Below are 12,645 nucleotides of genomic sequence, written 5' to 3' on the forward strand. Positions count from 1 at the left end.
ATACAGTGGACATCACTACAGGTCCTCTGGACATTTGGGAATTTAGATGGAATGTACAAGTTCCTCAAAAGTCACAAATTACCAAAACAGACTCAAGAAGAAATAGAAAATAAGAATAGTTCTGTATCTATTAATGAAATTGATTTTGCAGTATACAACCTTCCCATAAAGAAAACTCCAGGCCCTCTGATGAATTCTATTAAATATCTAAGGAAGACATAATATCAAGAATACGCATCCTAAACGAATCCTTTCAGAAGACAGAGGAGGAGGGAATGCTTCCGAACATATTTTATTCAGTTTTATCCTGATACTAAAACCAAAGACATTAAAAGGAAATAAAACTACAAACCAATATTCTTCTGAACATAAATGTAGAAATCCTTAATAAAATATTACCAAATCGAGTCAAGTATATATTAAAAGGTAATACAACATGACCTAGTGGAGTTTATCCCAGGAATGCAACATTGGTATTGTATTTCAAAATTAATTAGTGTCACTTGCCATATTAATAGATTTAAGGAGAAAAACCATATGATCACCTCAATAAATAGAGACCATCTGGCAAAATTCAGCCAGGATGTTTGTATAGCTAACAGTCTTGGAATAGTAATAACAGAGTCATTTTGTCTCCCTCTGGAGCAAAGGGTAGGTTTGCTCACAGCCTTGGAAGATGGCGATAGTATCTCCTGGAGCAAAAGCAGGCATGGTACTATCCAGTATAAAATATTTCTCTCTGGAGTAGAGGGCAGACATGCTTACTATACATTATAAAAGTGGAACCCTAAGCTCAGGGATCCTCTCCTGTAATGCAGCCCACTGCTTGTGTAGGTGGTGTCTGGACCTCTTTGGGTCACCTGAGGGAATTGGGGTGTAGGGAGCTCATGAAAAATGCTGATACTTTGGCTACTGCTACTGCTGCGTGTAATAAATTGTTTATCTCTGACCCAGAAGTCTTGTGTCTTCTACTAGAATACATGAAATCGCATGCAGCAGGCTAACATTAGCTTAGGAGCCCTGGTGGCACAGTGATTCAAGTGCTTGGCTGCTAACCGAAAGGTTGGCAGTTCAAACCCACTGGCCGCCTCATGGGAGAAAGATGTGGCAGTCTGCTTCTGTAAAGATTACAGCCTTGGAAGCCCTATGGGACATTTCTACTCTGTCCTATAGAGCTGTTACGAGTAGAAATTGACTTGATGGCAATGGGTTTTTTAAAACATACTAGCTTACAAGAAGGATAAAATCTCAGATCCTTCATAGTTCTTGTTAATAAAAGAATATATATGTAAGTCCCATTTCTAATTTTAAAAACTAGTCTACTTTAATCATCTATTAGGTAATTGTAATACTATGTAAAAGTGAATTTAAAATTATTTCATATGGAAAAAGTACTTGGACACATTTTTTAAAAACTGATTTTAGAAATTTATTTACATATCTTGGAAGGAAGCAATTGATACAGTTTACTTGGAGCTCCTGGGGAAAAAAAGAAAACATTTTAAAGGTAGAAGTTTTAATTATACTTTAGGAAAAAAAAAAAAAAAAACCTATTCCCCCACAAAGTTGCTTTATACATATGCAGTGTATATATAGACATTATGAATAAAATAGTAACATTAATTTTTTTAAAAGATAAAAATTCTTAAATAATTTCCATTATATACTATGTTGGAAGCCCTGATGGCACAGTGGTTAAGAGCTCAGCTGCTAACTGAAAGGTCGGCAGTTTGAATCCACCAGCTCCTCCTTGGAAACCCTATGAGGCAGTTCTACTCTGTCCTGTCGAGTCACTTCAAGTCGGAATCGACTCGACGGCAAGGGGGTTTATACTAAGTTGAATCCAAATCTTAACAAAACCAAACTGTATTCATCTTAAAGTTTCCTTTTTATTACTACATTCTGGCTAGTGCTGTGTAGACTAAAAGAGTCTTAAACACAGCTCTTTACTAATCCACCACGATATACATACCTTTCAAGTCAGGAGCTAATGTCCTGCTCCTGGGACAAGAAGTTTCTTCGTAAGTATCAGAGTTGTCGAAATGATATTTCTCCCTTCTTGAGATGTAAACCATTTTTGATAGGTCACTATGCTGACTACATATTTTATCACTTAAATTAAAATATTCTCGTTGAAGATTTCGCATCTCAAATTCCAAGGTATCCCTTTCGTTTTGTATACTTCTGACATAGTTTTCTAAAAGTATTTTGTCTTCAGTAAGCCTACTGATGCTGTTTTCAAATTTTATATTTTCTTGACTATGTTTCTTTAGTTCTTCTTTTAGAATCTGATTATCTGTTTTAATTTCCATTACCATTTTTGATAACATTTCGCATTCCTTGCCCATTTCTGACAGACTGTTCTTATAAATACTAGCTTCTGATTTTGCATTTTTTATTTCTTTCCGAAAATTCTCTTCCGCAGTAGATTGGTATGTTTGAATATTCTCAACTTCTCTCTCCATCATTTGTCTAGCAGTAGTAGCTTCTTGTAATGTTGTTTCAAGGTCAAGTTTTTCATTTTTAAATGTTTCTATTATTTGGAGAAGTGTCTCTTGTTCAGTTTTTGCCAATCTTTCTTTCTCTTTTAGTTGCATTATCTCTAGCTGATTTTCTTTCAGTTCCTTTTCAAGTGAGCTTTTTTCCATTAGAAGCTGGTGGGTTTTTTTCTCTAACATTTCTTTTTCATCTTGTGTCAATAGAACATTTGTCTTCATAGATTCTATTTCTATACTCATTCGATTATTTTCATTATTGACAATGGCAAAATCATTTTGAGCTTTGTGTTCCTTCTGTTTTAATTGATCTAATGTTTCTATAAGTTGTTGTTTCTCCCCAGAAAGTTGACTGTTTTTTTCCTCCAGAGTTTCGTTTTGGCATTGCAGCACATTATACTTACCAATTGCTTTTTTCAATTCCTTAAGACACTCTTTGCCGTCTGCTTCGGTTTTAATTAACCTGCACTGAATAGTGTTCTTTTCTTCAACCAGGTTCTTAAGTTGCTTTTCATATGTTTCAATTTTCTGAATCAGAGACTGTGTGGTAGAGACAAGAGTTTTTATTTTGCTCTTCAGGGTTAGGTTTTCAGTCTCTAGTTCTGTTGCTTTTCTCTGTGTCTGCATAGATTCTTTTAGGTAATTCTGTAAGTACTGAATTTTTGCAACACATTGCTCAGTCACAGAATTGACTTTGGAGGCTTTCTCATTTTCAAACATTGTTGATCCTTGTTTTAATACAAATGATTGCCTTTCTTTGTTTTTTATTTTATGTTTTGCTTGGTCAAGGAGTGACAGTGTATCTCTTGGAACTCTGGAATGGAATATTAAATCTGTAATATTCTTGCCAATGATAGGAATTTCCATATTATTTTTCTCATTCTTTCCCCTGTGTATTTCACTTTTAGATAATTTTTTACATTTCCTGCAAAAATTCACGTGGACTTTTGACACTGTTTCTCTGAGTGGGAGTAATTTGTTTACTAATGCCTCTAATTCTTTAATTCTTTTAGATTTTTTATCTTCATTTAAGTTATTTTCCATATTTTCTTCCTTAATAAAATTAATTTTGTCCTTGTGACTAGGGGTCAGATCATATTTACCATTACTTTGAACATTTCTATCAGTTTTTAAAGTTTGAAGTTCATTTGTGAGTGCCAGTTCTCTATCATGTGACTTTTGAAGTTCTTCCTTCATTTGTTTGATAGAGTGGCAAATACCATCTAAATTTTCACAAAATCCATGCTTAAGAAAAGGCACAGTAATTGTGGATTCATCCAGAATTACTGTATCAGCTTGAGACATTCCATTTTGAGGTGGGATAGACAGAAAACTGTAAAGGTTATTATAATTCTTTAGCGTGTCAGAATTTCCCGAAGGGTTCATAATTATGTTTGAAGCTGCATTATCTGTTGACGTTCTCAGAGTTACGATGTCCTTGAAATGTATTTGAGATGGAATATTTGTACCTTGGGAGAGATTGTTAACAGTGTCACTACTGAATTTTTCTTCCACTGAATGAAGAGACCTGGAATCCTCGAAATGATGAAATTTCTCCATAGAAAGGCTTTCTTCTTCATTCTCTATAGGCTAGTAATAATAAAAACACAGAATGTACTATCATTTGTCACATGACCAACAACTTAAGATGATTTTTGTAGAGGATTTACTTATACAACTAAAATGAGCATTTTATCCAGTCCTGTAGCAAAGAAGCCTAACAAGTATGACCCATTTTCTCAGAAAACTTAACAACAGTTGTTCTGAGATCTGTAACTCCGGTCTGCACAATTTGCTTAGAAACTGCACTGGTTTCCATAGGGTGTGAGTTTCGTGGGTCTCAATGTCAGAAATAGAAATTTAACACCCCTCAAGAGACCATCATACATAGAAGGGGAAGGGAGAAGCAATAGGTCAAATGGGCACTTAGGAAAAATGAGGATGACCACTTCTGAGCTATTTGTCCAACTTGGCTTCCATTCCTGGTTTCAAGATGGTTCTAGGCTGGCACTATCCTGGAAATGTGAGTCCTAATTAGTGTAGGTACGGTGACTAGGTTTGGAGCTGTTCTAGGGAATTCACCCCAGGGCTCGTCAGTCCTAACAGTAGAAAGAACTCTTAAGTGGGCAGGTAGATTATAAAAATTGCCTTCTACTTCAGTTCACTTGGGAATCCTCAGGTATCTGGACTAAATCAAATGCCCCTCACACACCCTCCTAAGAGAAACGAGAACTGCAGAAGTATGGGGGTAAACGCACGTCTTTTAGGATTTTCAGGACAGGAGTTTCCTTATCTTCATTTTTGGTAGTCCATTCTTCCTGTGAAGAAGGGGAGAACATAAAGGTGAAGATAAACTGATTGTAGTAACATTTTTGTAGTGCCTAAATATACAAATAATTTGTACAGAATAACATACCAAAGCCTCTTCAATGCGTGTGCTGAATACTAGATTTTTTTCTGAGCTAAATTGTGTGTTTTCTACTTCAATAATGCTTTTGTTCAATATTTCACTGATTTCAGACTGTACCTTCAAAAGATAAATTGAGAATGTTAGAATTTGATTTATAAATTTATGAGTGTACAGTAATAGTAGATACTATAATTCAAAGGTAGATACTTTTAAATTTCCTATGCATAAAAATTATTTCTCATCATGTAGAATATAAAAAGTGACTTTTAATTTATAGTAATCTCTATCATGAAAGGAACCTTTAAGAAAATTATGCTTTTACTATATATGATTACAAAATCTCAAAGACTTAATCTAGTAAAAATAAAATTTTATGAGTTAAATAGTTGTAGATGTCTGATTTTTAAATGAGCGAGTAAATTAAAGACCTCTGATGTCTGTCATCAAACGAAATCCATTCTGTTACCCTCAGGAGGAATTTGTCCTTTCTTCCCATTTCTCTGCAGTTGCTTTGGGTACAAGAACATCGGGAGGAAGTTTATATCAGGTCTTTAGTGACCTCACTATCTACCCCCATCCTTCTGTTACCACTGCCTGTATTTTCTTCTGGATAAAGTTCATGTACCTTTGGTGATACTGACTCCATTCTAGCTCCAGGGGTGGGCGTATGACTCAGCTAACTAGACAGAACACTGTATTTCTCTGGCAGTGACTGATTCAAGCATTGCATGTAATCCAATCTGGGTCAACAGGAATCTGGCCTAGGACCTTAGTGTAAACTGTTAAGAGAAAAAGACACGTTCTTTTCTCTGCCTGACTTGAAGCGAGAAGGACAAAGGCCTAGAACTTCCAGTAGCCCTTCTGCCACCCCACGGAGTCTGAGAATCCAGTAGTGTGGAAAGCAGAGCCGAGATATGGAGTGAGACTTGGTCCTGATGATGTTGAGTTCTGATCCTAAGTGAACTAGCCCTAGGTCACCTGATGGCATTGAGTACTGATCCTAAAGTGAGCTATCCCTAGGTTACCTGTGCCGATAAATGTATTTTTTCCTTAAGCCAGTTAGAGTTAGATTTTATATGACTTATAATGAGAGTATCTATTTGTAGGCTGTATACTGGTAGCGCTTTGAAGATGTATTAAAAAAAAAATCAGTGAGCTCTATTTCTTTTTGGCTTATACCCAAATACAAGCATAACAGAGACAGGAACATAGTTTCCTCAAAACAAATTTTGAGCCTGGAATATGCTGTGGCCTCTATTAGATAACATTCTGTAATAATTAATCAACTGGCCACTGACGATCAGCCCAGAAGAGTGGGACGACACCCTGAGTTTGGATATTTCCTATGTATACATGAAAACATACCATGCTAACATTCTGCAAAGTCTGTATTCGGAGAGCCTGAAATGATTCCAGCTGATGCTGAAGAGCCTACAGCAAAATTGAACAAGGTACAAAATTGAATATTTCTAGGTTGGCAAACATTACTTGAATTGTTACGACTTATGTCCCCCAAAGTATCCTATTGATTGCTAGAAGGAGTCACATGAACATCAGGTGACTCACATTCTTAGTCATTCTTGCTAACTAACCAGTGGATTTTCACGAAGATTCTTCTAGGGATAAAATGGAGGAGCCCATAGGCATTTAGGAAGCATTTATTCTGAAAAAAAGATCAGCCTTTTCACACGTTTTTAGAGATAAAAAATGAAATATACTCACTTTCAATGCTGACTGTGGTTCGACTTGATTTTCTGAGTCTGCTCTGCAGCCATATTCTGAAAAGCAAAATTGAAAAACCATGTGATTTAATTCTTAAGTTATATTTTTAAACATACTGTACTAGAAAACAGTCACCTAATTTTCTGGGATAATGAGACAGAGATAATGAGAACTTTTGATATTACATTGCAAAGAACCCAATGCTTGTCACATATTTAGTGTAAGAAATAATTCTCTCTTGACTAAAATACCTGCTAGAGGTTGCTGCAGTGTTTTTAGTTTTATAATAAACTACCAACTTCCAACACCAAACCTCAAACTCTCAAAAATTCAAATATCTTTGTTTGTGGGATATGAACTATAATCTTTTTTGTAAAAACAAAAAACTAGTAATCCTCATCTATGGGAGACCCTTGGTGAAGTACTTTACAGGCCTCAGTGTCTATGAAATTGCCATGTGGTATTTTTCCCCCTTACCAGGGAATTGGAATCGATTTGATGACAACAGGTTTGGTTTGGTTTATTATGGGAAACAAATTGGATTAACAGATTGTACTTTTGCCCTTAAGCAATGTCTATAAAGATTTATATGTTCCTTCCTAGAAGAGGGATTACAGATCTGCAACAGGGAAGAGACTGTGTAACATCTGCGAATTTTCTGACCTACATCCCTCATTGTCCAAATGTTAGGTTACTTGCTTGCTTTTTAACTGTTTTATTAAAGAATTTAAAAAACTTTCAGTGTCCTGAGTGAAATGAGAGTTATGATTGGGTGTTCCCCTGGGTTGGCAATTTCTGCCCGAAGGAAAGGTTTTAGAAAAGGTCATCTCATCTCCTTTGGAGTGGTAGTCTGCCAGACTCTCCAGAGATGGTTGCAAAGTACAGCACACCCTGCGCCATCTGGCCCTCATCACTGGAGCAACACTGATTCTGAGCTTGGAGCTTTAAAGAAGTCCACCTTCAGTCAGAGGACAGGGAGGGACAGCCAGCCTATCTGCACATTGCTTTGCTTTGCATTTTTTACTGGGAATAAAATGGCAGTTAAACTCTTGGTAGTCTGAAAATTCATCGCATAGAGAAAAAAGGAACTGAAGTAAGGTCTGGACCAGTGCAGGAAGGCATTGTGAAGTTTTCCAGATCCTAAAATAACCCCTTCTAATGAACTCAAGTGGACCAAAGTGCAAATCAAAAAATATGTCACCTCGAATCGCACCACCCAGAACTAACTTGTTAATTCTAGGCACCCACCCTTCAGTCAGCTCTCTATGCCTTGATGTGGAGAAAACATACGATTTCGGAACAGTGGGATTATATTATACATGCTACTTTTTAAATAAATAACAGTAAATTATATTTGAGTTTGACAGAATAAAAAAAACTACAAATAGTCAAAGTTATTACTAATATTCATTTTTTCCTCACCACAAGAGAGATTATTTCCTAAAAGGTCTCTCTAAGCTGATGAAAATACATATGAAAAGAATTAAAAGGCCAGAATCTTTATGGTCTAAAATAATGCACTTCTCTATTGTGTTCAGTGCCAAGAAAGATGAGGAAATTAGCATTTATACTTCCACACTTGCTATCCGTTTTCCGTTATTTGCTGGTTGTATTTATACTGTAAAGCTTACGATGTTTGCATTCTACTCTGTAGTCGGAAGTCCCACAACCTCTATATTTAAACATGAAGGAAGATTTTATTCTTGTGTTTTCAGCCTCCAGCTTATTCTTAATGGCACCATTGTACATCGCCTTCCTGCATTTGCAACCTCCTCTTTCTCCACAGATTTCCTTTGTCTTGTTAGGAGGACTTGCAATTAAATACAGAATTCCTTTTACTAAAACTGAACCAGAAATAAGGGCCAAAAGAAATCGAAAGACTTAGTAAAGTGATATGACAAATAAGAACATTTTAAGAAAGAACTATTAGCGTTTTTTGTTCATTTCACTTGGTACTGCAGGAGGGAGGTCTGGAATCTTCCTTCACTCTATAATCTCTACCTAGAAGTTAGAATAATGATTTTATAACTTAATGATTCAGCCCCCCCCCCTTTTTTTTTAGTTTCACTTTTGGGTGGTGTATTCCCCCAACCACCTCATTCATTCACACGTTGAGTGTCTGTTGTATGGTGTGCTCTGCTGTAGGTGCTGTAGATACAGAAATGAGCAAGACAGGATTCCTGCTCTCATGGCCTTAGACTCTAAAGCAGTAGACAGAAAATAAACAAAGGGATTAATACACAAGATGACTGCAAACAGTGATTAACAGCAGACACAAAATAAAACCACTAAAAACCGGCTAAAGTGAGAGAGTGCGTGGGGCTGGAGTCAGCACTGGGGAGGGTGGCCAGGACAGCCTCTCATTCTGTGAGAAGACACAAAATAAAACCGGCTAATGAGAGAGAGTGCGTGGGGCTGGAGTCAGCACTGGGGAGGGTGGCTAGGACAGGCCTCTCATTCTGTGAGAAGACACAAAATAAAACAGGCTAATGAGAGAGAGTGCGTGGGGCTGGAGTCAGCACTGGGGAGGGTGGCCAGGACAGGCCTCTCGTTCTGTGAGAAGCCATGTGCTAAGCAGGGGGAGCCATCAGGGGCACAGTGAGGGTAATGAGTGTCTGGGGGCAATCTCTGAGTTGCACACCCCTCCAATTTCAAGATGAATAGACGCTGATAGCGGCGACGTGTCAGCAGAAATGCCTTCCCTCCTCTTTCCCGTTGTCTCAGGCACCTTTCATATTTGTGGCACCGCAGAATGTCATTCCTCGCCTGTCTGGCACCCCCTTGAACTTGCACCCTGGGGCAAGTGCCCCCTGTGCCCCCTCGCTACACCTCCACCAGCCACAGGAACGTCTGTGGGAAGACTCTGAGCAGAGGAAGCAGCAAGGTCCTGAAGCAGCACAAGTACCCGTGTCTGAGGAACAGAAAGCAAGCCACAATGTTACAGCTTAATGGGAGGACAGGAGCAGAGTCTGATGTGGGGTCAGAGGAGGGGGCAGGGCTACATCTTGCAGGCCAAGCTGAGAGGTTTGGCTTTTTCTAAGTGAAATTGGAAGCTTTGGAGGACTTTAATCATGGGTGTGATTTGATCTGACAAAACTTTTAAAGATCACTTTGCTGCGTGATAATAGACTATAAGGGGACAATGACTATTGCAGTTGTCTAAGTGAGGGGAACGTAACTTGGACTAGGATGGTAGTGAGGAGATGGGAAAATACATAAATATCCAAGAAGCCTCTCTCTCCTCTCTCAAGAGCTTGGCCGGGCAGTTAAATGCACCAGCTGCTCCTTGGAAACTCCATGGGGTAGTTCTGCTGTGTCCTGTAAGATCGGTATGAGTTGCAATTGACTCTACAGCAATGGGTTATATATATGTATATAAAAGCCAGGCCAGGATATATTTTGGAGATGAAGCCAGAAGTATTTGCTGGAGGATTAGATGTGAGCAGAGAAGAAGGGAATCAAGGATGATGCCTAGGTTTCTGGTCCGAGCAGATGGATGAATGATGATGTGATTTGCTGAAATGGAAAAGAATGGGGGTAGGAGCATATTTTAGGAGGAAAAAGTTCCTTTTTAGATATGTTAAGTTGTCTGTTATCAAAGTGGAGATGTCAAGTAAGCAACTGGATATACTGGTCTGTGATTCAGGGCAGCAGTTATAAACACAGTATTGGGTAATGTGGAGGTCACCACTGACCCAGACTGAGCAGTTTACAGGGAGTGACAGCAGAGAAGCCCAAATGAATGTGAACATTCATGAGCAGTAAGTACAGGCAACTCTTTCTAGTTCTACTGTGGAATGGGATACCTGGTATGGTCCATAATGGAAGAGATGTGAGGGTCAAGAAGGATTTTTTTTTTTAAATTGTACTTCAGGTGAAGGCTTATAGAACAAATAGTTTCTCATGAAACAGTAGTACACATTATTTTATGACATTGGTTAACAACCCCACAACATGTCAACCCCCTCCTTTCTCCATCTTTTTATTTTGGTGAAAATATACATAGCCAAAGATATACCATTTCAAAAATTTCTACATGCACAGTTCAGTGACATCGACTGTGCTCTTCCAATTGTGCTGCTATTCTCACTTTAGATGAAGGCTTACAGAACAAAATACTTTCTCATTTAACAGTTAGTACACGTTGCCCTATGACAATGGTTAACAACCTCACAACACATCAACACTATCCTTAGTCAACCTTGGGTTCCCTATCATCAGCTTTCCTGTCCCCTTCTGCCTTCTGGCCCTTGTCCCTGGGCTGCTGTACCTCATTAGTTCCATTTGGTTTTATGGGGCTGTCCAATCCCCAGCTGAATGGTGAACCTCGGAAATGACTTCATCACTGAGCTAAAAGGGTGTCTGGGGGCCATACTCTCAGGGTTTCTCCAGTCTCCTTTAGGCCAATAAATCTGGTCTTTTTTTTTGTGAGTTAGAATTTCGTTCTACATCCTTCTCCAGCTCTGTCGAGAACCCTCTGTTGTGATCCTGGTCAGAGCAGTGAGTGGTGGTAGCCGGGCACTCAAGAAGGATTTTTTTTAAACATAGGAGATTCTAACATGCTTGCTTGCTGCTGGAATCATATAGTAGAAGAAAAAAAAGAATAATTCTGGAGAATGAGGGAGGCTAATTGCAGAAGCTAAGACTTAGGAATTCCAGAAGAGATGGGGTCTTTGACTGAGCAAGGACAATTCTTTATTGAAACAGGGAAAGCAGAGAATATGGGTACCTACGCAGGTAGATTAGCAGATCTGAGTTTTGGTTTGATGGCTTCTTTTTTTTAATACAGTGTGCGATCATGTTATGAGTTGAGGGGTGGTGGAGAGGGGGTTGGAGATCTGAGGAAACTCAAGGAGTGAAGCGGTTATCTTGGAGAGGAGGAATCAGTAAGTTCCCAGATAACACTGAGTGTTCATTTTCGATTCATGGTTGTGACTCACAAGTGACTTTTTCTCCAGCAATGTTCAGGTGCCTCAGTGTAGGCAGAGAGTAGGCAGTTGGATTTATCTGTTTTTAAAAGCTATTAAAATCACTTTTGTTTTTCTTGTGAGTTTGAGACATCGACTGCTACTTATTCCCAAAAGAAAGATAATTTTCAAATTCAGCAATATTTAAAGACCGACATGGAATTATGTGATTCTAAAGCTGGAAGGGAACTTATCACTCAGATAATCACAGGAGATAGAACATAACCACACCTCACCGTTTATTAAGTGCCTGCTGAGTGTACAGTTTTGGGAGGTGTAGCATAGACGAAGTGGCAGATGAGGAGCCCTGGCTGTGCAGTGGGTAGACACCCCTTCTGCCCCCAGTGCTCTGCCCCTCCCTGCATGTCACTGAACACCAGTCTCCTCTGAGGGGCACTTCTCTCTGGGAGTGAGGCCCACCCTTAGTGTCCTCAGATTCCCTGGAACCCAGCTGGGTATTCCCACACAACTTTCTTATTCATGGTTTATATGAAGCTTGAAAACTAGCTATTTGGTTACTTTGAACATCTCTCTTCCCCCCCCCCATACAACATCCTTTAGTTCACAAATATTTACTGTAAAAAAAAGTTTTCTTTAGAAAAAGTATGTATCTTTTTTAGTGTCTGTACAAAATAACCAACAATTCTTACGTAGTATTCAGATGTGGTATACTAGTATAGCATACTGGTTAGGGCCTGAACTCGGGAACCGTTCTGCTGAATACTGGCTTTGTCACTTGCTAGTTGTGTGCTTTTGGGGTGTTTGTTAACGTCTGTGCACTTCAGTCGCCTCATTTGTAAAACTGGGATAATGGCTGTACTTACCCGATGTGGTGGTTGGGCTTAAATGAGTTGGTATTTTTAAGTGCACAGAACAAGGTTTGGCACCAAGACAGGGCGCAGTGTTTCCTGTTGTTAGCTGTCACCGCGCCAGTCCCTGACCCGTGACGCCTGCGTGCACAACAGCAGGAAAAGCTGCCCGGTCCCGCACCGTCCCCCTGGTTGGCTGGGCTGACCCGTGACGCCTGCGCGCACAACAGCAGGAAAAGCTG

General features: G+C 39.0%; 1 protein-coding gene across 1 annotated transcript in view; it reads right to left on the reverse strand.

Annotated features, from left to right (window-relative positions):
• Positions 1-1,561: 1,561 nt before the first annotated feature.
• Positions 1,562-12,645, reverse strand: part of CCDC110 (coiled-coil domain containing 110) — a 13,321-nt gene continuing 2,237 nt past the window's right edge. The window contains exons 3-6 of the mRNA XM_012557387.2: positions 6,628-6,683; positions 6,271-6,336; positions 4,912-5,022; positions 1,562-4,085 (exon numbers count right to left, since the gene is read on the reverse strand). Of these exons, the coding sequence (XP_012412841.1) occupies positions 1,950-4,085; positions 4,912-5,022; positions 6,271-6,336; positions 6,628-6,683 (2,369 nt within the window). The 3' untranslated portion in view covers positions 1,562-1,949. The remainder of the gene's footprint in view (positions 4,086-4,911; positions 5,023-6,270; positions 6,337-6,627; positions 6,684-12,645) is intronic.

Source organism: Trichechus manatus, unplaced genomic scaffold (assembly GCF_000243295.1).
Source record: "Trichechus manatus latirostris isolate Lorelei unplaced genomic scaffold, TriManLat1.0 scaffold00099, whole genome shotgun sequence".
NCBI classification, from domain to species: Eukaryota; Metazoa; Chordata; class Mammalia; order Sirenia; family Trichechidae; genus Trichechus; species Trichechus manatus.